Source organism: Schistocerca piceifrons, chromosome 2 (genome assembly GCF_021461385.2).
Source record: "Schistocerca piceifrons isolate TAMUIC-IGC-003096 chromosome 2, iqSchPice1.1, whole genome shotgun sequence".
NCBI lineage: Eukaryota > Metazoa > Arthropoda > Insecta > Orthoptera > Acrididae > Schistocerca > Schistocerca piceifrons.
The window spans coordinates 795,830,582-795,857,819 of record NC_060139.1 but is presented as its reverse complement, the minus strand read 5'-3'; the positions used below and the strand labels follow the sequence as shown (position 1 = coordinate 795,857,819).

Below are 27,238 nucleotides of genomic sequence, written 5' to 3'. Positions count from 1 at the left end.
TTCATTATTTAACATGCCGCGTAGTTTATATAAGCAAAATAGTTTTACATTGCAATTTTACTGAAATAATTCCTCTCATTTTAGTCCTAAACCAGACATTAACAACTGTCATCTTTGGAAACCAGCTGAGACACTTTCTAGATGCTCTAATCTAAAATCTTTGATCCCACAAAAATTTCACAACCACATATATTTATCTTTGTACTTGATATGGCGTAACAGCCTAAAATCAGTTTGTAACATAATAAATATTGTAAAATATTACTACAATGACATGTGTTTTTTGAATCATAATGCAGTTTATCTTCTGTCTATCTGCAACTTGTCTTGATTTATGTTACCATTATTATTGTTACTATTATTATTTTTATTATTACTATTATATCAACAGTGAGCCACCTGCCATGAACCATGATCCTTGCCGTTTGCGGGAGGCTTGCGTGTCTCGGTGATACAGATAGCTATACCGTAGGTGCAACCACAATGGAGGGCTCTCTGTCGAGAGGCCAGACAGACATGTGGTTCTTGAAGAGGGGCACCAGTCTTTCCATTAGTTACAGGGGCAACAGTCTGGATGATTGGCTGATCTGGCCTTGTAGCATTAACCAAAACGGCTTTGCTGTGCTGGTACTGCGAACGGCTGAAAGCAACGGAAACTACAGCCTTAATTTTTCCAGAGGGCATGCAGCTTTATTGTATGGTCAAATGATGATGGTGTCCTCTTGGGTAAAATATTCCAGAGGTAAAATAGTCCCTCATATGGATCTCCGGGCGGAGACTACTCAGGAGGACGTCATTATCAGGAGAAATAAAACTGGCATTTTATGAACCGGAGCATGGAATGTCAGTGTCCTTAATCGGGCAGGTAGGTTAGAAAATTTAAAAAGGCAAATGGCTAGGTTAAAGCTAGATATAGTGGGAATTAGTGAAGTTCGGTGGCAGGAGGAACAAGACTTCAGGGCAGGTGAATACAGGGTTATGGCTACACTCCACACAAATACTTTCAGAAGAGACTTCCTGACACTTAGATATATACTAGATGTTAAAACAATCTCTCCTCTTCAGAAACGGTTTCCTTGCCTTTGCCAGTCCACATTTTATATCCTAAATCCCTGAGCATCACCTGATTTAATTCAACTATGTTCCATTATCCTAATTTTGCTTTTGTTGATGTTTATCGTATATCCTCATTTCAAGACACTGTCCATTCCGTTCAACTGCTCTTCCAAGTTCTTTGCTGTCTCTGGCAGAATCACAATGTCATCGGCGAACCTCAAGGTTTTTATTTCTTCTCCACGAATTTTAATACCTACTCCAAATTTTTCTTTGTTTCCTTTACTGCTTGAGCAATATACGGATTGAATAACATCAGGGAGAGGCTACAACCCTGTCTCACTCCCTTCTGAACCACTGCTTCCCTTTCATGCCCCTCGACTCTTGTAACTGCCATCTGGTTTCTGTACAAATTGTAAATAGCCTTTCGCTCCCTGTATATTACCCCTGCCACCTTTAGAATTTGAAAGGGAGTATTGTCAAAAGCTTTCTCTAAGTCTACAAATGCTAGAAGCGTAGGTTTGCCTTTCCTTAATCTTTCTTCTAAGATAAGTCGTAAGGTCGGTATTGCCTCACATGTTCCAATATTTCAACGGAATCCAAACTGATCATCCCTGAGGTCGGCTTCTACCAGTTTTTCCATTTGTCTGTAAAGAATTTGCGTTAGTATTTTGCAGCTGTGACTTATTAAACTGATAGTTGGGTAATTTTCACATCTGTCAACACATGCTTTCTTTGGGATTGGAATTATTATATTCTTCTTGAAGTCTGAGGGTATTTCGCCTGTCTCATACATCTTGCTCACCAGATGGTAGAGTTTTGTCAGGACTGGCTCTCCCAAGGCCATCAGTAATTCTAATGGAATGTTGTCTACTCCCGGGGCCTTGTTTCGACTCAGGTCTTTCAGTGCTCTGTCAAACTCTTTACGCAGTATCGTATCTCCCATTTCATCATCATCTACATCCTCTTCCATTTCCATAATATTGTCCTCAAGTACATCGCCCTTGTATGGACCCTCTATATACTCCTCCCACCTTTCTACTTTCCCTTCTTTGCTTAGAACTGGATTTCCATCTGAGCTCTTGATGTTCATACAAGTGATACTCTTTTTTCCATAGGTCTCTTTAATTTTCCTGTAGGCAGTATCTATCTTACCCCTAGTGAGATAAGCCTCTACATCCTTACATTTGTCCCCTACCCATCCCTGCTTAGCCATTTCGCACTTCCTGTCGATCTCATTTTTGAGACGTTTGTATTCCTTTTTGCCTACTTCATTTACTGCATTTTTATATTTTCTCCTTTAATCAATTAAATTCAATATTTCTTCTGTTACCCAAGGATTTCTACTAGCCCTCGTCTTTTTACCTACTTGATCCATTTCTTCAGTTTTAATCTACAGTTCATAACCAATAGATTGTGGTCAGAGTCCACATCTGCCCCTGGAAATGTCTTATAATTTAAAACCTGGTTCCTAAATCTCTGTCTGCCTGAAACCTATCAGTATCCCTAGGATTCTTCCATGTATACAACCTTCTTTTATGATTCTTGAACCAAGTGTTAGCTATAATTAAGTTATGCTCTGTGCAAAATTCTACCAAACGGGGTCCTCTTTCATTTCTTACCCCCAATCCGTATTCACCTACTATATTTCCTTCTCTCCCTTTTCCTACTATCAAATTCCAGTCACCAATTACTATTAAATTTTCATCTCCCTTCACTACCTGAATAATTTCTTTAATCTCATCATACATTTCATCAATTTCTTCATCATCTGTAGAGCTAGTTGGCATATAAACTAGTACTACTGTAGTAGGTGTGGGCTTCGTGTCTATCTTGTCCACAATAATGTGTTCACTATGATGTTTGTAGTAGCTTACACACACCCCTACTTTTTTTATTCATTATTAAACCTACTCCTACATTACCCCTATTTGATTTTGTATTTATAGCCCTGTATTCACCTGACCAAAAGTCTTGTTCTTCCTGCCACCAAACGTCACTAATTCCACTATATCTATCCATTTCCCTTTTTAAATTTTCTAACCTACCTGCCCGATTAAGGGATCTGACATTCCACACTCCGACCCATAGAACGCCAGTTTTCTTTCTCCTGATAACAACGTCCTCTTGAGTAGTCCCCGCCCGGAGATCTGAATGGGGACTATTTTACCTCCGGAATATTTTACACAAGAGGACGCCGTCATCATTTAACCATACAGGAAAGATGCATGCCCCCGGGAAAAATTACGGCTGTAGTTTCCCCTTGCTTTCTGCCATTCGCAGTACCAGCACGGCAAGGCCATTTTGGTTAGTATTACAAGGCCAGATCAGTCAATCATCCAGGCTGTTGCCCCTGCAACTACTGAAAAGGCTGCTGCCCCTTTTCAGGAACCACATGTTTGTCTGGCCTCTCAACAGATACCCCTCCGTTGTGATTGCACCTATGGTACGATCATCTGTATCGCTGACACACACAAGCCTCCCCACCAACGGCAAGGTCCATGGTTCATTGGAGGGAACACTATATCAATAAAATTTTATACTGCTTTGTACAACCTGGTACAGTGCAATTTTGTGACTGCCCAGAACTGAGTCTTATCAAATCAAATTTAGTGGTTTCCTGCTCTCAAAATGTGTTCCGGTATGGATGATATATCTATTTCTTATCTTTCCCAACCGCAATTATGCTGCTCAATACACTGTTGGACTCCCTATTAACAGTACCCATATACACCTGCCCACCACCATACACATCCTGGCAGCCACAAGTAGGTACTGCAAGTGGCTTTACAGAGAAACAGTAGAGACTGCCTTAAAAAAAAACAACAATTTAAGTCTAAGAGAGGCAGGCTGTAGGCCAAATGGCATCTATTTTGGAACTGAAGAGAGTGCACAAGTCTTCAACTGAGGTACAGTAGCAATAGTTTGTGATAAACAATAACAGTCAAGTGTGCTTAAAAAAAAAAAGGTGACTTGAAGGCCTGGTGTGCATGTAGCTTGCAACAAAACTTCACTTCAGTCAATTGTGAATCACTGTGTGCAGTAATCTGAAGCCACAAGCCCTCTACAGATGAGGATGAATCATTAAGTTTATAAATAAAATCCTTTCACGCATAAATGGAAAGAAGGAAGATTAGACTGTAACGTTCTGTTGACAGCAAGATCATTAGATATGGAGACAAGCTCGGATTACGAAAGGATAGTGGAAGGAAACTGGCCATGTCCTCTGCAGAGGAACAATCCTGGCAATTATCTGAAGTGATTTAGGAAAATTATGGGAAACCTACATCTGGAGGGCCGGATGGGGTTTTGAACTACTGTCCTCCCAAACGTGAGTCCAGTTTGCTGACCACTATGACACCACACTCAGTTCTATTTGCATCAGTTAATAACATGACAAATTTTACACAATTAAAGCTTAAATTTTATTAAAAACATTGTCAATAATGTTTAACAAATTTACATACCACTGAGATTGCTTATCATCTGCTGAGGCATTACTCCCAGGCAAGCCAAGAGAGGTTCAAATATCAGGTGAGCATCCAAGAGACGCAGGGAGTCATGCATTGGATATAAACTATATCCTGCTCCACTCTGATATTCAGGATCCTCCAGTGTATCATCTGTGGTCATTGTATTGATACGAGATTCCTGAAGTGGAAAAAAAAAAAAAAAAAAAAAATATTATTTTGCAAAATGATTCCTGTAAAAATCTTGTTTTTAATTTACTTTCCATGTATAATCAGCAGAAAATACATAATCCCAATGACTGAAATTTCTGGTTGGAATAACACACAAACACCACCCCACCTACAGCAGACTGATGTGTAGTGCATAGACACATGTAACACAAATTATTACTGCTGTCTATAATGTGTGTCTATGCACCACACATCAAGCTGCTATAGAAAATACTTAATGATACACTGAAAAGCCAAAGAAACTGGTACACCTGTCTAATATCATGTAGGGCACCCATGAGCATGCAGAAGTGCCGCAACATAACGTGGCATGGATACGACTAATGCCTGAAGTAGAACTGGAGAGAATTGACACCATGAATCCTGCACAGCTGTCCATAAATCTGTAACAATACGAGGGGGGTATTGTATGTAGACATATCAGGGGTCCCACATCACTCCAACTGCACACACCCCACACCATTACAGAGGCTCCACCAGTTCAAACAGTCCCCTGCTGCCACGCAGGGTCCATGGATTCATGAGGTCGTCTCCATACCCGCACACAACCATCTGCTCGATACAATTTGAAACGAGACTCATGTCACCAGGCAACACGTTTCCAGTCAGCAACAGTACAATGCTGATGTTGACGAGCCAATGTGTGGCGTAAAGCTTTGTGTCATACAGTCATTAAGGTACATGAGTGGGCTTTTGGCTGCGAAAGCCCACATTGATGATGTTTGGTTGAATGGTTCGCATGTTAACACTTGTTGATGGCCCAGCAGTGAAATCTGCAGCAATCTGCAGAATGGTTGCAGTTCTGTCACAGTGAATGATTCTTTTCAGTCGTCGTTGGTCCCGTTCATGCAGGATCTTTTTCCGCCCACAGAGATGTCCGAGATTTGATGTTTTACAGATTCCTAATATTCACGGTACACTTGTGAAATAGTCATATGGAAAATCCCCACTTCATCGCTCCCTTGGAGATGCTGTGTCCCAACACTCGTGCGCAGACTATAACAGCACGTTCAAACTCACTTAAATCTTTAAAGTCTGCCATTGTAGCAGCAGTAACCAATCTAACACCTGCACCAGATACTTGTTGACTTGTTAGGTGTTGACGACCGCAACACAGTATTCTGCCTGTTTACACATCTCTATACAGTCTTAACTGTGCACCAACACAGCCCAACTGTGATGAGCAGCTTCTTAAAAAGTGGAACTGCCATTTTTTGAAGAGAGCTTAACAACTGTTTCTAGGTGTGTTATGACTTTGGGACTAGAGTTACAAGTGTATCATGTCAACAGACCAAAGTTTTGCAATTATGAGAGGTTGGTGCAGAAGTTCAAAGAAGGTTTTGTGGGTATGAGTACTTCGAGGTAGCAGTATGGAGTTGGTAGATTATGCTATTTGTGAGGTGATATTGCGAACACACTCTCTCTCTCTCTCTCTCTCTCTCTCTCTCTCTCTCTCTCTCTCTCTCTGTGTGTGTGTGTGTGTGTGTGTGTGTGTGTGTGTGTGTGTGTGTGTGTGTGTGTGTGTGTGTGAGGGGGGGGGGGGGCGCACACGCGCGCCCACACGCATACTCAGAAGCTGGTCTTTGTCCAAAATTTCTGCTAATTGTTACAATTTTCTAAGTGAAAGACTGTTCAACACCTCTTCCACTGAGATTTCCTATAAAATATGTTTACAAATACAGTAGAGCATCGATTATCCGAAGTAATTGGGGGACATGGGTGTTCGGAAAACTGGTTTGTTTGGATAATCGAACTGTACATGTTTATTTGCCAAAAAGAAGTACTGTACAGTAAATTTATCCATAAAAACAGGCATCTCTTTTAATATTACAAAGTAACATACAAAGAAACTTCAGTAGGAATATATAGTATGTGGCACAGTTTATTAAACAAAAATATATACATATTACATACGCATTTTGCATGAACAATACACACAGTATACAAAATTAACGTTTGAAAAAAATCCTTTATTTTGGTCTGTCTAAGCAAGCCTACACGCTTACTAGCAGCTAAGTCACGTACTTATTACGTCCCTTAGTTTGACTTTGAAAGAATCAGCTGCTGAAGAATCAGCCGACAGTTTTCTCCCTGTATTGTAAGCTCACGAATGCCGTGTCTTGACTTGAAGCGTTTTAACCAGCCTGAGCTTGCTTTAAAGTTCGAAAGCCCTCCAAGTTTTTCGTTGAACTGCATTGCCTTCTCACACAGAATGGGACCTGAGATAGGTTCTCCTTCCGATCTCTTTTGTGTAAACCACTTGTAAACAGCATCATCTAGATCTGTGTTAGTGGCGAGCTTCATAGTTCTACGGCTTGTTGATCCACCAGTAGAATCAAGCATAGCTATAAAATTTGCTATGCTCGTCTTTTGTTTTTTTTATATCCGTAATTGTCGATTTCCGCACCTTTTACTCATTGGATAAAGTGGTTGCAGATTCACCTTCTTCTAACCTTTTAATAATCTCGTACTTGTCCCTCATAGAAAGGACAACATGTTTACGTTTAAGCATTTTGTATGGTCAAGTTCACTTCTTCACGCAGCCGCACACAAGTGGTTGTAACAGAGAACAGAAGGTGACTGTTTGCACCGTGAGAAGCTCTTCTTGGGGGTGCGCAATCCTTCAAACTGCGCGGAGTGGCATGCCTCAATTCTAAGCTGGTGCAGCTGTTGCTGTGAACAGCTTTGATACTGCCGCTACTTCTACTGCCAGTGCCAAGCCAACAGAAGTGTGCTGATTGTTGAAACACAGCGACTGGCAGCTTGGCCAGTCAGCAGTGCCTTGTGAAGGCCCCATTAGAAGCAATGTTCCGCCAGCGGTGGCCCAGTGCGGCGACTACTGTGGGAAACTTGGTTTGGGAGTGAGGGGGATGATGGACGGTAGGGTGGGAGAGTAACGGGTGCGGGAGAGTACACAGTTCGGTTAAGCGGTTGTTCGGTTAAGCGGTTGTTCAGTTGACCGACGTTCGAATAATCGACGCTCTACTGTATCTGTAGCTTGAGTCACGAACAATGACAGTCGAGTTTAGGCTTGTTCTGCGCACCTGACACCATCTATTTTCCAACAACCAATGAGCATTCAGTAGTGTTCTATGCATTTTGCAGTGAACATTATAGTCAGTGGGAGAATGAAACGTGATCATAAAGAGTTATGTAGTGATTTTTTATTCAATTTGTTGTGAGTTGTCACCACTGATGAGGGTGTTGAGCGATAAAATCTACATAAGCAATCAAGAGACATAATTTGCATGACAGACATTTTTACCAAGTGCAAAGCACTTGTACACGCATACTGCAACAGTCACTTGGAACCTGCAACACTGCTATCACCATCCATGCCTTGTCCTGCTCGAACCACCATTGCTTGTTAATCATACTGTAATTACAGATGTTAGTTGTTTCACCCAAAACCTATTTGCTTCTGTCACTTTGCCAAAGGTTTTGGTTTCTGTTTTTAACTTTAATATCCTATAAAAATGCTTTTTTCACTTAGAAATCTTCAGATCTAAATCTTCTTTCAACATTCCCAATTCTCTAAACCAAAAGATAATAACAACATATGAAGTCTTGTTTTAAAGAAAGCTACTTCAGCTGAAACTTCCTCATAGGTTAAAACTGTATGCCACATCAGTGCTCTAACCTCAGACTTCTGCCTTTTGCAGGTAAGTGCTCTACCGACAGAGTTCTCTGGAAGGACTCATGACTCATCCTCAAAGCTTTACTTCTGCCTGTGCCTGATATTCTACCTTCCAAATTTTACAGAAATTTTCCCACTTACCTTGCAAGCTATAATCACTGCAAAAGAACTTATTATGGAGAAATGGTCCTCAACCTTTGTGGACAATGCTCGTACCCTGAAATGCAAGATTCCAGGCTCAAGTCCCAGTCCAGCAAACAGGTTTTTCTATCAGGAAGTTTCAAAACATTGTACACACTTCTGCAGAGTGGAAGATTCATTCTGGAATCAATTCTCTAGGTTGTGGCTACACTATTTCTCTGCAATATCCTTTCTCGTGCAAGGTATGTAGAATTTCTGTGAAGTTTAGGACAGAATTACTGGTGGAAATAAACCTATGATGGCTTACTGTGAGTCCTGCCTGGATAGCTCAATTGGTAGGTGCTGTCCGCAAAAGGCCAGGTTCAGGGTTCGAGTCCCAATCCGGAACACAGTTTTAATCTACCAGAAAGTTTGAAATGGTACACATTCCCCTACAGAATAAAAGATTCATTCTATTTAGATTGTTTCCGTGTTATATGTTAAGACCCACTAACTTTCACCAATAAATAAAATAAAAATAATAAAGGGAAAACCAGAGAAAGAAAGAAAGAAAGAAAGAGAGAGAGAGAGAGAGAGAGAGAGAGAGAGAGAGAGAGAGAGAGAGAGAATCATTAAGGCTACAGTAGTCATCAGCTGTTATAAAGTAGTCTTTGTACAGGAAGACAGCTGAGTGGTACACCTAAAACGTGACAGATTTCCAATACGATCCATAACATAGAAAACATTGTGAAGATTGACACTTAAATGAAATTTAATGCTTATATTATTAAGTTAGAGGCAGTAAACATCGCGCATCACACCAACAAGCGATCTTACGCTACACAGAGGAACCTCACAAAGTGAGCATAATTCGTTCTAGAACCTTACTTGTAGTACAAAACACTCATTACTCAAAACAATTTATTCCTTATAAATTGATGTAAAATATGATAGTGCACTCCATGCAGAAAAAGTACTAAAAGTTTTATCTTATTAATTCCATTTATTCAAAGAAAATTATACTTACAGTATTATGTACTTTATTATTCACAACAGATGACTATTTTTATTTATTTATTTATTTTTACTAGGAAGGTATCTACAGTCTTTTGTTTCTGCCAATGCTTCAACACTTGGCAAAAATGCAACACAGCATTATCGTCAAATAAATTTGTAGTGCACGTAGCCACTGCTTTATTGGGGTGATGATTTTTACTGCAGTGATGATTTTCAATGTACGATGCAACTGATTCCCAAGCCATCAGAATTTCTCTTATTGGACCAGAAGATTGGTGCTTTGCTGTTACCACCACCACCGCCACCACCACCACCACCACCTCCTCCTCCTCCTCCTCGTCCTGCTGTGAAACACACTATAATCCTATAAACTCTTCGTTTGTCATTTCTTGGCTGTGACCTTCCACAAGCTCATTGATATCATTGTTATCCACTTCTAGTCTCTTGCTCTTGGCCAAAGACACTATCTTGTTGACTACAGGCTTGACAAGTAGTGACTCAAATGCCTCAGAGTCATGTTCAACAATGCACTCTGGCCAAAGCTTCTTCCAAGCAGAAGTGGGAGTTCCCTTGGTAACCCCTCCCACGCCTTTTCAAAAATGGTTCAAATGGCTCTGAGCACTATGGGAGTTAACAGCTGTGGTCATCAGTCCCCTAGAACTTAGAACTACTTAAACCTAACTAACCTAAGGACATCACACACATCCATGCCCGAGGCAGGATTCGAACCTGCGACCGTAGCAGTCGCGCGGTTCCGGACTGCGCGCCTAGAACCGCGGGCCCACCACGGCCGGCACACGCCTTTTCAATCATCTTGTTGCAGCAAAGATGTTGAAGTGATATTTCCAAAATTCTCTGAGAATGAAACTGTTAGCTTCCGTCAACTCAAAGCACTGCACAAAGAGTGGTCCAGTGTAGAGCTTCTTAAAGATAGAAACAATCTGCTGGTCCATAAGCTGGAGTAACTGAGTGGTGTTGGGAGGCAGAAATTGGATCTCCATGAAGTGAAATTCTTCAAGGAAGTGGTCTTTCTACTGAAAGACCAAACACTTCATTGATCCAATCACAAAAAAAGATCACGTCGCCGAAGTCGGAACTCCACGTCACATTTAACCTACTCTTCAGAACTTTACATTTCTTGAAGGTTCATAGAGTTTTTGAATGGTAAACATGCAATGGTTTAATTTTCAAATTGCCGCATGCATCGGCACAAAATATCAGTGCAAGACAGTCTTTCACTGGCTTGTAACCAGGCAATGCATTCTCCTCTACTGTTATAAAGGTACACTTTGGTATCTTTTTCCAGAATAGACCCATCTCATCACAATTGAAAACCTGTTGTGGCAGATAACCCTCAGAACCTGCAAGCATCTTGAAGTTGCTGTTGAAATTCTCTGCTGCCACTGTGTTGGAGCAGGCTGCTTCGCCATCCCTCACAATGCTGTGGATGCAGAGTCTTCTCTTAAACTTCTCAAACCACCCACAGCTTCCCTTAAACTCTTCTTCGGCTGCTGATGATGCTGGCATCTTCCTAACGGTGTCGTCAAAAATCATTCTCACCTCCTCAAAAGTGTTGTTCTCATTAGTAGTGTCCCCTTGCAATTGCTTATCCATAGAAGGAGCAACCTTTTGACATCGTCCAGAATATGAACCCGTTGTTTAGGCAGTCTAGTCACTCCCTTTGAACCATCTATCTTCGTAATCTTGTCGTTGTTCTTGAAGATAGTGCAAATAGTTGACATAGACCGATTATATGTGCATGTTAAATCACCAATGCTCACACCACATTCACAATTTTCAATGATTTTAAATTTCATTTCTAAGGTCATTTTCTTTCTCTTATGGTTGTCTTCTTGCGGCTTTTCCTTTGAGGACATTTCTGTGAAGGTTATCAAAATTTTCACACAAAAAAACATGGAGTGAAAGCAAGTTTAGGAAAATGTGAGATCACAAGCTGTACTAAGATGGTAGCAGAAAGAGCGCTAAGCCCAGACTGCAGTACATACTAAAGACATTGTTCATATGCCGCAGCCGACAATGAAAGGTGATCATATGGTTGACTGTTTCTCCCACGGCATGTGAATGGCTGATGATGTCACACTAAATCGTCATCACTCGTTATGCAAAACATCACTTGTTAAGTGAGTCATTTTTTTACAATTTGTTTTGCTCGTTATGTGAATTGCATATAATGGGAGGTGCTTATAAAGTGAGGTTCCACTGTATTCATTACAATAAAAATGTAAGCAGTGCTAATGAAAAACTGTAAGTGACACATTATGAGATATCATTGTTTGACAACAACTTCAACCAATAACTGATGGATACTAAATCATGACTGCAAACAAGAGGTCTCCCTTTGTGAGCTAGGGATAAAAGAATGAAATAACATGGACATTGCTGCTGTTAAATACAGGGCGAGTTTAAAGTCCTTGGACACCTTCATAAGTTGGAAGATTGAAATGTGAAGATGGGAACATACGTCTGACGTGGCGCTGCAACGTTTGGAGTGAATGTCATTCATGGCCAGCCATCTTGAAATCCGCCATTTTGGATTCAAGTCATTTTTTTAAATGGAAAGAGGGGTGTTTGACACATCAAATAACACTCGCTTGAGCTCAGGAATTGAGTGATGTAATTTGTTTTTGTCTATCTTGAACAGTTTAGAGGTTATTAATGTTCAAAGTTGAGAAATAACCTTCATACCGTCTGCTACAACACATGTTCTACGTGTTGTCCATCCCGTGCAATGCACAACTGTAGTAATTTCCCAACTTTGAACATTAATAACCTCTAAACTGTACAAGATAGACAAAAACAAATTACACCACTAAATTCCAGAGTTCAAGCGAGTGTTATTTGATGTGTCATACACCACCATTCCCATTTAAAAAAATGACTTGAATCCAAAATGGTAGATTTCAAGATGGTGGCCATGAATGACATTCACTCCAAAAGTTGTGGCCCCACATCAAATCTATGTTCCCATCATCACATTTCAATTTTCCCTTTAATCTTCTAACTTGTGAATGTGTCCAAGGACTTTTGACTCGGCCTGTATAAGGTCTGTCAATGAAAATGAGAGAGATGAAAAAAGGCGCAAATAAACTGTTTATTTTTCCAAAAGCAACTGCTATAACTGTTAATACATTTACACTTGAGTCAAGATGGTCACTGGTTTCATGGAAGAAGTTTGCAGTTGCATATGGAACCATCATTGTACCCAGGTGTGCATCTCTCTGCCCGAAGCAAATCGACGGCCACAAATGTCTTTCTTAAGGGCTCCAGATATATGGAAATCCCATGGTGAGAGATCAGGACTGTATGGAGATGGGTAAGGGCTTCAGAGCAAAACTTCTACAATGTACCATAATAACCTCGGAAACATGTGGGTGCCTTTCTCATTTTCTTTTGATTGTAGGTAGTAAACCAAAATCATAAAAGATGCTTAACATTATTATACTGTTTAAGAGGGACAGTTTAAAATTCACAGTGTTTTACATGACAGTAACTCAGAAAATATGTAAGTACATGTTCTTCTGATACATCACATCTTCCATTTTCCAGATATGAAGTATTCATCCAACAATCTTACCCAGTTTCCTGTACGCAAATTCTGCTGAGTTTCTGAAGATGTTTTCATAAAATCTTGCTGTTTTGCCATCCAGCTATAAAGGTCTTCCCCAGCTTCTTTTATACTTTGCCGTCCTGGTGCAGAAGAAGTGTTTGCTCCCGTTGGTGAAAAATTGTTGTCTAGGCTTGTTGTAGAATGAGCCTTGCCACTTCCGCCATGACCTGCCACACCACCTCCAGAATAAATGCTCTGGTTGGAGCCCACATGTGGCAGCCTTTCTTCACGCAGTGGTCCATAACCTAATTATTACAGCACAAAGTTCTCACTGATTACATTCACAGCACTATATAAAACACAAATAATATTTATTAATTGGTTAGCTAAAGGCAAAGTCTGTTAAGGCCATTCTTTCTTCTTTTTTATTCTTTTTTTACAAATAGATTCACCTTGTCTCAGAAAATAACTGTTTCCATATTTGGTAAGCTGGTTTAGCAAACAGAAACTCATGTCATAAAATATTCACTAAATTACACACATTGTGTGTGGAGCATCAGTGTAAGGAAAAAGAATAAATAAGAACCAGGAAACAACATAGTTCAAAAGTATGATAAATTTGTAGTTAAGTATGGAATGAAGTTAAAAAGGAGATATAGAAGTGCATGCAGCTTATAATACTGGTGCAAGAGTGAAACACATGCCACTGTGGCCACCACACATGTCTGCTTGTGTCTGTATATGTGTGGATGGACATGTGTGTGTGTGCGCACGAGTGTATACCCGTCCTTTTTTCCCCCAAGGTAAATCTTTCCGCTCCCGGGATTGGAATGACTCCTCTCCTTACCCTCTTCCTTAAAACCCACTTCCTTTCGTCTTTCTCTCTCCTTCCCTCTTTCCTGATGAGGCAACAGTTTGTTGCGAAAGCTTGAATTTTGTGTGTACGTTTGTGTGTCTGTCGACCTGATATATATATATATATATATATAAAGATGAGGTGACTTACCGAACGAAAGCGCTGGCAGGTCGATAGACACACAAACATACACACAAAATTCAAGCTTTCGCAACAAACTGTTGCCTCATCAGGAAAGAGGGAAGGAGAGGGGAAGACGAAAGGAAGTGGGTTTTAAGGGAGAGGGTAAGGAGTCATTCCAATCCCGGGAGCGGAAAGACTTACCTTTGGGGGAAAAAAGGACAGGTATACACTCGCACACACGCACATATCCATCCACACATACAGACACAAGCAGACATATTTAAAGACAAAGAGTTTGGGCAGAGATGTCAGTAGAGGCAGAAGTGTAGAGGCAAAGAAGTTGTTGAAAGACAGGTGAGGTATGAGTGGCGGCAACTCGAAATTAGCGGAGATTGAGGCCTGGCGGATGACGAGAAGAGAGGATATACTGAAGGGCAAGTTCCCATCTCCGGAGTTCGGATAGGTTGGTGTTGGTGGGAAGTATCCAGATAACCCGGACAGTGTAACACTGTGCCAAGATGTGCTGGCTGTGCACCAAGGCATGTTTAGCCACAGGGTGATCCTCATTACCAACAAACACTGTCTGCCTGTGTCTTTTTATAATGTTATATACCACGGTGGAGTAAGAATCACAAGGTATACATCAAAGAGTATAAAATTGTTCTTGTCATATCAATAACAGTTTGTCGTATTCACAGCAAAGTACCAGTTATTATGACTAAACTAATGATAACCAATAATTCTTTTTCATCAAAGGTTCCTCTTTTACCTCTACAAATGTTGCTATTAGTTATTTATTCCAATACTTTGCAAAGTTGCTTGAAATGCTCAAAGGGTGGTGGCCAGGCATCAATTTCTTAAAGCAGTATGACACAATAATCATAAAGTTGATAGCTTAAATCTCGCAAGCAGTATACCTTTTTCTTACTTTTTTAAAAATTCCATGTTCATAACAAAACAGAAATGATAATTTACAAATATTTAATCATAATTTTTTAATAAAAAGTAATGTTTTTACTTTTAATTGCTTAATTGTATAATAAATTGATAGAGATACACAAAATGTTTTTTTGTTAAATGCAAAAACAAAATTAATACACCCATAAAATTATTCAATTTCTAGAAATAAATACTTGATTTTCTATCTGAAGTTTCACATTTTTGTACGAAATTTTAATTTATTGTAAATAATAGTATTTTCTTAATACCAGTAATTGAAAATATACAGACATTACTTTTTATTTTAAAAATTATGATTCAATATTTGTTAATTAACATACCCATTTCTAAATATGTATATGGAATTTTAAATATAGTGCAAAAAATGGTCACCAGCTACTATAAAATCAGAGACTTCATGATTAAAATCCTATTACACTAAGCACTCAGCTACCAACAAATTTGTTAATACATTACAAATGTTTTTTACTTAATAGCACTTAGGAATCCACATCCTCAAAAGGGATATTTTTTTTAATATAGTAGGTAATTGATGTCTTCTATATCAGGAATTACTGATTTTCATAGTTATTGTGCTTTAATGAGTGACACAAACAAATAATTTTACAATTAATATTTTCTTTAACACAATCACTTAAAAGTTTTAAAGCATTAGCCAGTATTTGCCATCATTCGCACAACTATAGCAGCATCAGGATGGTCCTCAACACATACTTCGGACAAAGCATTTCTTGGGGACCATCGTGGTGACACTTCAACAGTTATAATGGTGGCTAATAGTGGCCAATACAGTATAAAAATTTTAAGTGTTTCCAAAAAAGAAAGGTAAAATAAAGTGTCAATCACTGTCTCCCAACAAAATGTCACTTTTTCACAAAAATATACATCTGATTTTATATATGTGACAAACATATGTAAAAATGTCTACATGCTTTAAATTAAAAGGAACATTAGTACCATACACAAACATTTTATAAGCATACTTAAGCACAGCAGTAATAAAACAAGAACTAGTGCACCATAGGTCTGATATAGCGCAGTATATTCTTTGTAGAAAATAGCAAGCTTTGTGTAATCAGCATTTTCATATGTTTGAACATGCTGACACTATATGAAATATATCAACTCCAGTACATATGAGGAAATTCACTAAGTCATCACACATACATCATATTAACTTCAATAAAATTGCAATATCATTCTACTGAAATTTTTAAAAAAATGTAGCAAAGATATCTAACCTCTTTCCTTTAATATTGCCAAATCATTTGAGGTATCATTTGAATAGGCTTAGACAACATTAACATTGAAATTATTAGGAGAGATAATAACAGCTAATGTTAGTTTAAAAATGGCACCCAATAAACATTTACAACTCTTAATTGACACATAAGCAAATTTTTATACTAAAAGAGTCTTCTGTCTTCAACCACAGGATTCTTTTTCACTATAGAAATCATAAGCAAAGATTTAAGGAATGTCGCTTTGAGGTTGAAAGGATCAGTGTCAGATTATAAATCCAATAGTTTGGGGTTCAATCCTCAGTCAGTCCTAGGTTTTTTCCCCTCTCATTTATAACTTGTTTCATTTCTAACAATGATTTGCACACACTGAAAACATTAAGTTACATTGTGCTTCAGAGTTCTTCAAACCGTAGTTCCCCCAATAACTGGCAGGGTAAGTTAATTCAGAGGTTGGAGGAAGGCATAGGAATACTACCTCCAGTAGGATCATGGTTATTAGAGAAAAGATGTGTTGAAACCACTCTTACTGAACTGAAAGCTATGCCTATATCCTAAACGTGAAAGGAAAAGTCATCGTAATTATCTGTAACATTTACCTTTCTTCAAACATTCAACTCTCCAGTTTTGCCATTAATACTTATCCTCTCTTGAGTTTCATGAGTGTTTTAGTGGTCTTGCTTGCAAGCTTCACAAAAGAGAATAACAAAATCACTAGCTGTATATGTTGTGTCCCTTACTTAAAATAAATAAACAGATTGGCAAACATACCATGTCCAAAGAGCTGCAGTTTCCAGCAATTCAGAATTATGGAACCAAGTGACAAAGAAAAATTGAGAGGATAATAAGTCACCCATCTTACAAAATTTTCTGCTCTTTTATTAACAATGACAAATGATCCAAGTTTCTTTCTCTTATTTGCCCCAGTTTCTTCATCTTAGCTTAACTAATGCAACCTCCATCCATTTGAACCTGCTTTTACATTTGAGCCTTGGTTTCCCTTTACACTTCTCTTCATTACTAAACTCATGCCAAAGAAAGTCCATAATCAACTGATCCCTTAGTCAGATTGCTCTACAGACTTCTTTTTTCCCCAATTCGATTCAGTAGCTCCCCATTACTTATTCAATCTACCCACCTAATCTTCGACATTCTTCCCTAGCACCACATTTTAAAGCTTCTACTCTCTTTTTGTTCAAACTGTTTATAATCCAAGTTCCACTTCTGTACAAGGCTACACTCCCAACAAACTCCTTCAAAAAAGACTCCCTAAAATTTAAATTTGTATATTTGATGTTAACTGATACCCCTTTGTCTGAAATGCTTTTCTTGATATTGTCAGTCTGTATTTTATAGTCCTTCTACTTCAGCGACTCTCATCTACTACTTTTATTGCCTCATTTCCTAATCTAATTTCCTCATCATTGGCTGATTTAATCCGACTACATTCCATTACAGTTTTTTTCTTTTGTTGATGCTCATCTTACAACTCCCCCCACCCTCCCACCCCCATCCCCCACCTGTCCCACACCATCCATTCTGTTCAGTTTCTCTTCCAAGTCCTTTGACATCTTTGACAGAATTACAATGTCATCTGCAAACCTGGTGATTTTTATTTCCTCTATCTGAACTTCATTCCCTTTCCAATTTTCTCCTTTATTTCCTTCACATCCTGCTCAAGTTACAGATTGAATAACATTTTTGTTTCATTCCTTTCTCAACTACTGCTTCCCTTTCATGTCTTTAGACTCTGCAGTTTGGTTTCTGTACTAGTTTTACATAACCTTTCGTTCCCTGTATTTCATCCCTCCTACCTTCATAATTTCAAAAATGTAGCCAAATTTGCAACAATAAATTATTAAACAGATAGTATGGAAATATTCACACCTGTCAGCACTTGCCTTTGTAGTAAGTGGAATTACTACATTCTTTTTGAAGTCTGAGATTATTTCGCATGTCTCACATACTGATGAGCTAAAGCATGACCACTGCCTACTGCAAGACTGAATGCCAACAGATGGCATTGCAGGCACATGATGCATTACAGAATATATATAAGCAGAGCAGAGACAAATGAGGAATGATTCTAGTGAAAATACAGACTGCAACTGGGGAATTTCACTGACATAGTAACTTTGACAAAGAGGAGATTGTTAGTGCCCAGCACCTGGAGATGAGTATCTCAGAAATGATGAATATGGTTGGCTGTTTGTGTCTTACTTTCATGTTCATCTATGGAAAAATGTTGAAGGCCTATAAGAGTGTGGGACAATAGAAGGTGATAGGTGTCCACATCTCATCACAGAATGCGGAGCTTGGAAGCCTGCCTACTCTGTAAAGCAGGATAGATCTGATGGCAGAGTACAGTGCTGGCACAGGCCCAACTGTTTCAGACCACACTGTTCAGCACAATTTGCTGAACATGGAGCTCTACAGAACATCCATGTGTGTTCCCATGTTGACTCAATGGTATCATCAACTGCAATTTCAGTAGGGCACTTATCATCCAGATTGGACTGTAGATCAATGGGAATGTGCTGCCTGGTCAGAAATCACATTGCTAGTTACAACACATCAATATTCACATCTATAAAAGCAGTCATCCAGGTGAACAGTTGGTCATAACATGCCCCTTGCCTGCCCTCAGTCCAGTGGGCTTAATTATGCTATGGGGGTATACACATGGGCTTATATGGGACCAATGGTAGCACTTGATGGAAAGCACCATGGCAGCTGTGGACTTTGTGAACACCACTGCCATCCAGCTGCATCCTTTCATGATTGATGAGTTCCCCAATGGTAATGGCATCTTCCAGCACGATAACTCTCATAAATAGTCTTTATGGGTTTGCCACCGGATCACGTGCAAATTCCATGATATTTCCTTGGAGCAACTGTCCAACATGGCTAGGTACCAGGCCACCTGCAAGGTTGAACCACCCGAAGATGTCGGACAGTTGCTCCGAGGAAATATTGTGGAACTTGCACAGCGTGATCCGGCGGCAAACTCGTGAAGACGATTTACAACATGTCCTCCGGGAGAGTATGAAGAGTCACATCAGGATAACTGTCCTTGTCACAAGGACAGAACTGTGGCACAGTGGTGTGAGGCGCATGACAGTGAAGTCACACTGATGTCTTGGCCACCAAAATCACTTGATCTGAACCCAATGGAATATATCTGGGACACTATTGGGTGCCCACTCCAAGCCCACAAACCAATGGCTCATAATTTACCAGAATTGTATGACATACGAATAAGTTATCTGGTGCCACACATCTTCAGAAACCTTCCAAATACTAGTCAAATCCATGCATGCTAAGTCACTGTTTTATTGCATTCCAAAGGTGGACCACATACCAGGTGAAATAATTTTGTCAAGCATGGCACTCCCACAAACCTAAATAATTCTGAAGGAAAATCATCTAATCTAGGTGCCTTGTTACCATTTTGTTCCTTCAGTGTTCTGTCAAATTCTTCTCAAAGTATCACATCTCCTATCTCATTTTCATTTATTTCCTCTTCCATTTCTTTTAATGTTGCCTCCAATTTCTCATTTCCCATGTGTGTATTGTTTCTCTCTTTGAGTCTTTGCTTCTTTCCTTAGTGTCACCTGAGCTCTTATTATTCATACAGCTGCTTCTCTTTCCTCTAAAAGCCTCTTTAATTTTCTTGTAGGTAGCAACTATCTTTCCCCTGGTCATGCATGCTTGAATAGCCTTGAATCTGCCTTCTAGCCATAACTGCTTAGCCATTCTGCACTTTCTGCCTATTTCATTTTTTGATGTCTGTATTACTTTTTACTTATACCATTTTCATATTTTCTCCTTTTATCAATGAAATTGAATATCTAGTGTATTATCTATGGATTTCTACTGCGCCTAGTCTTTTGCTTATTTTATCCCCTCCTGAGTTTGCTGTCAACCCTTGAAGCTGGCCATTCGTCTTCTATTGTATTCCATTCCCGGGTTCAGTCAATTGTTACCTAATACTCCCCTTGAAGCTCCCAACAACTTCTTGTTCTTCCAGGTAATTCAGCTCCCATACCATCAGTTTCCAACATTTCTGCAATGTCTTCACTTTTCATCTGCAGTTTGTAACCAATAAATTACGATCAGAGTCCTAACTTTTCCATGAAAATGTTTTCCAGTTTAAACTCTGGTTTCGAAATCTCTGGCTTATCATTTTATAATCCATCCACAATTTTCTAGTGTATCCAGTACCCTCCATGTACTGGGTGGTTATAGCTAAACTTCCCCTATTTAACATGTTATAGCACGGAAACTAATTACCGTACAATTACCAAGCGTGATAGCATTAATTTCTTCAGTATGGGGTGCATGATTTCCATGTGTCACAGCGCCACCGTCCAGTTCCAACTAAGGCCACCAGGTGCCGTGATCAGTCATCGTGATTCATAATATCACACACCCGACCAGTCGCAGTGCTCTTGTTGACCTATCAACCTGAGTTTGGACAAAAGGAGCAGGGAATTACCAGTGAAGCTCTGTAATTAAAACAAAAGTAATGCTGCAGCTGCACTTCGAGAATATTGCTGGCTGAAAAGATTATGGAAAGGTCCTCTTTCTCCACCTGTGCGGAGCATGATGAAGAAGTTCGAATCAACTGGAGAACCGGGCATCGCTCCAGGAAGATGCTGACAAGTGGTTTCACCACAGGTGGTTGATGAAATTGCTGTTGTTATGGCAGACAACACTGCAATTCCCAATCGCAAGACAGTGCATGTGATTAGTCATGACAGTTGAACATCCCATGATCTACTGTACGGAAGGTGCTTTGAACCATTCTCAAATGGTATTCATATAAGACCCATGTTGTACAGCAGCTTACACCACAGGATGCATAACGACATGTTGACTTCGCTCTCCATTTTCTCGCAAGGATTGAAGTTGAGCAGGGCAGGCCCTGGACCATCCTATGGACAGATGAAGCTGATTTTTCTCTGATGGGTGAGGTGAACACACAGAATTGCCGACTGTGGGGATCTTCACCTTCAGTCACTGCGCATAAAGTTCCACTGCATGGTGAATGTGTCGCTGTATTGTGTGGCTTCACGCCAATATTCATCACTGACCCATTCTTTTTTTTAACAGGTTAGCACTCAAGGATTAAAGATGTGCAGTGTGACTGGCCAGCATTACTGTGATAAGTTTCGCCAGCGTGTCATACCCGCCCTACAGGCGAGAGACACATTGAACTCGACACTTTTCATGAAAGATGGGGTCCTACCACACAACACTCAAGAATTTTACCTGCTTCTCCAAACCACATATGGAAACAATCCAATTATCAGCCAATCATTTCCAAATGCTTGGCTGGCACAATCACCTGATCTCACTCCCTGTGACTTCTGGTTGTGGGGCTACCTGGTGGACAGGGTTTACCAGAGGAACATTCACAAGTGCTGATCTGAAGCCCAGTACATCAAGAGAGGTAGCCAGCATACCTATGGACAGGCTTCACTTTGCTGTGCAGAATGCAATCCTGTGCTTTCAGACTCTTCTGGACACTGATGGGTGCCATATTGAGCCCCTTTTGTAGCAGTAATGGTACCGGTGTGTACTGATGTGATGTACCAAAGCAGCATATTAAAAGTATTTCAACTGAACTGATTCTGCATTATTTCTCTCCCACATCTCCTTGTCATTAACACTACCAAGTTTGGTACTTGTACAGTAATTAGTTTCCATATTACGTGTCAAAAAGGGAAAGTTTAATTACAGCCATCCGTTATACACAATTCATGAACCAAGTGTTTTCAATGATTAAATTATGCTTTGGGCAAAATTCTACCAGATACCTTCCCTTTTCATACAGGCTGATAATGAGGGCTACAGCTACTGACTGCTACAGTATTTTTAAAAGGAAATTGCAGTAAACCAGGAAAGAGTTGGTAAAAACAAATCATATGAAAATAAAATGAAACCCTCAATTGCTTTTCATGCTCTGCTCTGTATTTTACCTTCATTTTTTCTTTTTTAAATTTTTTGTTTTTATCATAAATGTTGTGCATTCATTCCGGAACCTTGCAACACCATCCTACCAAATGAAGCTTTTCACCCATTCTGCTAATCAATTGAAATTGAACAGTTGCCTATCATTCTCTTTGTCTATCTTTGCCAATTATCACATTCTTTGTGCTACACATTAGTAGAAATTTTTCAGTTCTCGATCTGTAATATACAAGAAATGCAAACCATTCATTCAGATTCTGCATGGTCATTCAAAACTGTTTTTACAATTTGGTGGTAACACCAGATGATGAAAAACCCAGCTTCTCATGACTACAGATAAATAAAATGAGGGAGGAAATATCATGCAAAGGATTGATGCCGTTAAAAGTAACTGATCTAGTGTAACATTTTCTTGAAATAAACTGTTACCACAGGCACACTCAAGACTCTAATGGTAGTGCAATTCAATTCTACTACAAGAGAGCTCATGCCTCTAATGAGTACCTACTATTGCAAAGTTTGGTTTCATATGCTTCATAAACAAAACTGAAACTGAAACTACAACAGTTTTTCTACACAGCTCACAGTACTTACTAATGTTTATATCAGTTTCAAATCTGCGCTGGCTCGTTGCAGCTGATGCTGCAGCAGTGAACGGATTTGTTCCGGCACTAGCGAGAATTGGGAAGACAATACTGGCACGAGATGACGAAGGAGGATGAGATGGTGCAAGGGATTTTTTTCTGTGTTTGCGGGAGTGGGTATGAGCATGATGATGAGTGTGACCATGGGAATGGTGGTGGTGGTGGTGATGTATGGAGGGAGGGGAGGGTGAGTTGAAAAGGCTGTCTACACCCCCCATCACGATGCCCGGAGTTGGCAATGGTGTCTGTGGCATAGAAGTCAGTTGAGTGATGTTCATGAACTCATCTGGCTTCAGGTTGGCTCCTGTACACAGATCATTATGTCAGTATTCTTTAAGTGAACAACCGTTTCAGACCAATAAGTTATAAACACAACATAGTAAAATACAGGTATTTATTGACATTGCCACTAATAATTTGATAATTTTGTATGTTATTACACTAACTGATTGCGATAAATGCTAACAGCTGAAAATTATGCTACAAAACAAACATTGTTTACTATCTACGATGTTTGTCCCATACGTCATACAATTTCACTATCACTGCAGTTACTGCAACTGATCTACATTAATATGTACCTACACAAAATTTACTATAAGTAGCCCAGACCCATCAAGAACAATTTGAAGTCCACTGAATGTAGTTCTTATTTCTTTCACAGGCAACCACAGCAACATCCTAAATATTGTGTAAATACTTAAAATTGAATATGATATACCAAATTGATAAAATTGTATCTCATCTCCAATGTGTTACATATTTGCGGTTTCAACATATTGACTGGTTACAGAAGCTGTTGCCTAAAATAATTATTATCCGCATGGTTATGCCTTTTGAGCATTGAGAAGATGAAAATATGTTATCACAGCTAATACTAATTTGCAAATATGTGAGATGAAAGCTTTCATGCTAACACAAGTACATAACAGCAAGAGGGTCTCAAAAAAGTATGTGAGAAGTGGCAAAAAAGAAGCTATTAGGGAGTTTTCAGTTAGGGAGTTTTGTCAACTTAAAGTAGGGTGTAAACTACACCTAAATCAAAATAACAAAGTGATTGACAGCAGAGGACAGTTGAACACAGAAAGGAGTGATATCATTAATTCACTATTAACCATGCATGCAACATGGCTGTGACAGCTACAACAGTGTGGTTGCACAACAAATTTATTCACACAGTCATCTGTTAATATACATTATTCTATTTGCTTTGAAAGATCATAACAGCCTTATGACTTTTCTATGTAATAATGCATATTGTTTGAGATATTGGGTTGTGTAAATTAAACATGCTGAACTGAGAAATAAAGTAATTGAATAACAATTTGAAATATCAGCAGGAAGGATCATCTGCAACTGACAGTGTGGTACCTGCACCAGTGCAGAGCAATATTGCAACAATGAATAGAACAGATGTCAGTCGTGACTAAGTTCATTCTCTCATTGGTTGTTGCTGCAGCACCTGTCCTGTACACAACTGTCAGTCATGTAGTTACTCTGGTCCATGTGCACAAAAACTGTTTTACAAAGAACCATACAGACAATGCAAGTTTTTTCATATGTTCATATTGTGCTGTGCGAGGTAGTTTCTTGCAAATTTCTGCTGTAGTTAGGATTTGTGGATACTTGATACACCATAAAAAAATGTTTCAGTGGTATAGATGTCCTGCAACTTGGATTTTCACATGAACATTCAATTCATTCACTGAGAAATGACTAAGGGCATAACATTTTAACCCAGTTGTGTCTACATCTCATGCTGAAAAATAAATATCTGGAAACCAAGAAACTATTTATCCAATAACATTTTGGATCCTCAGTTCTGTTACTAATGTATGTGGTGTATTTTAGGACCAACTGCCTAAATAAAATGATTACCACCACGCACTAACTCATATGTATTCTGTGTACATAAAAATGTGTTATAATTTCAGAAGTATATGTTCAACTCACCAATTAGTTACGTGTTGTAAAAATGACATGTTGTAACATGTGAAGCTGTTGAACAATTTATTTTTTAAATGTACAACCAGTTTTGGTCAGAGACCATTTTTGAGCTGCAGATTACACAAACACAGTATGTTCAAAAAGTACTGAATCTTCTTCTTACCCACATAAACAACTGAAGTGCAAGACACTTTCTTTGGTGGAGATGTGGTGCACTTGGAGAATATGGAGATATGCAACTTGTGAACTTTTTCCCGCCAATAGAAAACTTTAGTCACTATCAGCCAATCTACGAGCAAGTGTCTGTTTTTAACACTCATTGGATGCCAGTAATTCATAAAACGATGGAACAAATTGAACAGCAATATTGCACCAAATTTTGTCAAAAGTTTGACTGCACCCACACAGAAATCATTTCCAAGTTTCAACAGGCTTTTTGGGGATGGTACCATGAACAACTCACCAAGTCACAGATAAAGGAGTGGTACAAATGTTTCAAAGATGGCCTCATGTCAGTAGACAGTGAACTGTGTCCAGGCAGATCCTCAACAAACCAAAATGAAAATGTTACCGAGCAAGTGCAGACTTCGGTCATGGAAGACCATTGTGTCACAGGACAAGAAATCGTGAACAAGTTATAGATAAACATTGAATAAGTATATTCAATTCTAAATGATGATTTGTGCAAGAGGAGAGTGTCTGTGAAATTCTTATTTAAACTGCTGACAATGGATCAGAAGCAACACTGTTTGGAAACTGCACTGGACATATATGACACTGCAAACAGTAACCTCAACTTTCTGGAAACCGTGATCGCAAGTGATGAGATGTGGGTAACTCCCAGAAAACAAAATTCAGTAACCACAGAGAAAACATTCACGATTCCTGAGACATAAAAATAAAAGAAAAATATGGCAGGTCTGCGGCAATATCATGTTGACCATTTTCTCTGCCTATCATGAGGTGGTGCAGGTGAATATACTCCACAAGGTCAAATCATCACAGAAGAATACTTCCAGGAGGTCCTTTGTTGCCTCTATAATGTTGTGTGGTGCAAACAACCAGATCTGTGAGCAGCAAAAATTTGGCTTGTCACAACATTGCATCCGCCCATTCTGCACATATGATTCAGACTTTTATCACCAAACACAATATTCCTGTGGTTAGTCAGGTTCCGATATCCCCCAATATAGTTCCATGTAATTTTTGGCTATTTCCCAAGCTCCAAATGCCCCTAAAAGTAATTACTAGTCACTAACGAGACATACCAGTGTTGAGTTTGTGTCTGTTCTGAGATGCCATGACCAACCTCATTTAAACTCTTCTATCAGGAGACTTAATTTGGAGTTAGAACGGCTACCTGCGTCAGGTGTGGGGTCACATGTTGGTTTGGTTCCTGTTCATTCTCTCAGTAGGTGGGATTATACAAGACATGGAATACACCTCAACAGGAAAGGGAAGGGTAAACTGGCTGGGCTAATAGCAGGAAATGTAATGGGGTGGGGGGGGGGAGGAACTGCCATGAGTGGTAATATACCAGTGGTCATAGGTGTTGGAGCAGAACCTTTTTTAGGATAGGTAGGACAGAACGAAGTCAAGTTCTGAGAGAAGTAAAGATTGAAACAAACCTTCAGTTTGAGAAAGAACTCAAACAGCATAATCCTGGCACAATGGATCAGCGAACACAGTTGTTGGTTAAAAATTTACAGCAATCAGCAGAAATTTTATTCCCACCTGATTTCATCTCAGTAAAGGTGAAATGCCAACTATCCTTAGTGCATCAAAATATTCAAGGGCTTAGAAGCATTTATGTGCATTGTTGAATTAGAGTCATCGAAGCCAGTTGATATAATCTGCCTCTCTGAACATCATGTGACCACTGGTATAGATATGTTAACCCTTACAGAATTTAAGTTAGCCTATTACTTCTGTAGACAAAATATGGAGAAAGGAGGTGTTGCCACATTTGTTAAAAACAGTTTTAAATTTAAGAATACTGAAATTAGTAAATTTTGCTTAGAGCAGCACTTAAAAGCATGTGCAACAGAGATAGAATTTCGTAATAGGTTCTTTATAATAGTAGCAATATACAAAACACCTTCAGGAAATTTCAAGCAGTTTATAAACGGTCTTGAAGATTTATTGTCTCATCTAAAATTAAAAAACAAAGAACTAGTGGTTGCTGGTGATTTTAATATAGATGTCCTGAAAAACTCTGTCAGTGAACAGTTACTGAAATCAGTTACATTGTCGTTCACGTTTATATCTACTGTAAATTTCCCAACTAGGGTATACAAATGTTCTAAGACTGCCATTGATAATATCTTTATAGACAATGCTAGGCAACAAAGCCACATTACAAAACCAGTAGTAAATGGGCTATCTGACCATGACA

General features: G+C 39.2%; 1 protein-coding gene across 1 annotated transcript in view; it reads right to left on the bottom strand.

The window, feature by feature from the left end:
- The window catches only part of LOC124777437 (transmembrane protein KIAA1109 homolog), a 527,366-nt gene that overhangs the window by 206,772 nt on the left and 293,356 nt on the right, over positions 1–27,238 (bottom strand). The window contains exons 47-49 of the mRNA XM_047252842.1: positions 22,847–23,200; positions 13,124–13,401; positions 4,521–4,704 (exon numbers count right to left, since the gene is read on the bottom strand). Of these exons, the coding sequence (XP_047108798.1) occupies positions 4,521–4,704; positions 13,124–13,401; positions 22,847–23,200 (816 nt within the window). The remainder of the gene's footprint in view (positions 1–4,520; positions 4,705–13,123; positions 13,402–22,846; positions 23,201–27,238) is intronic.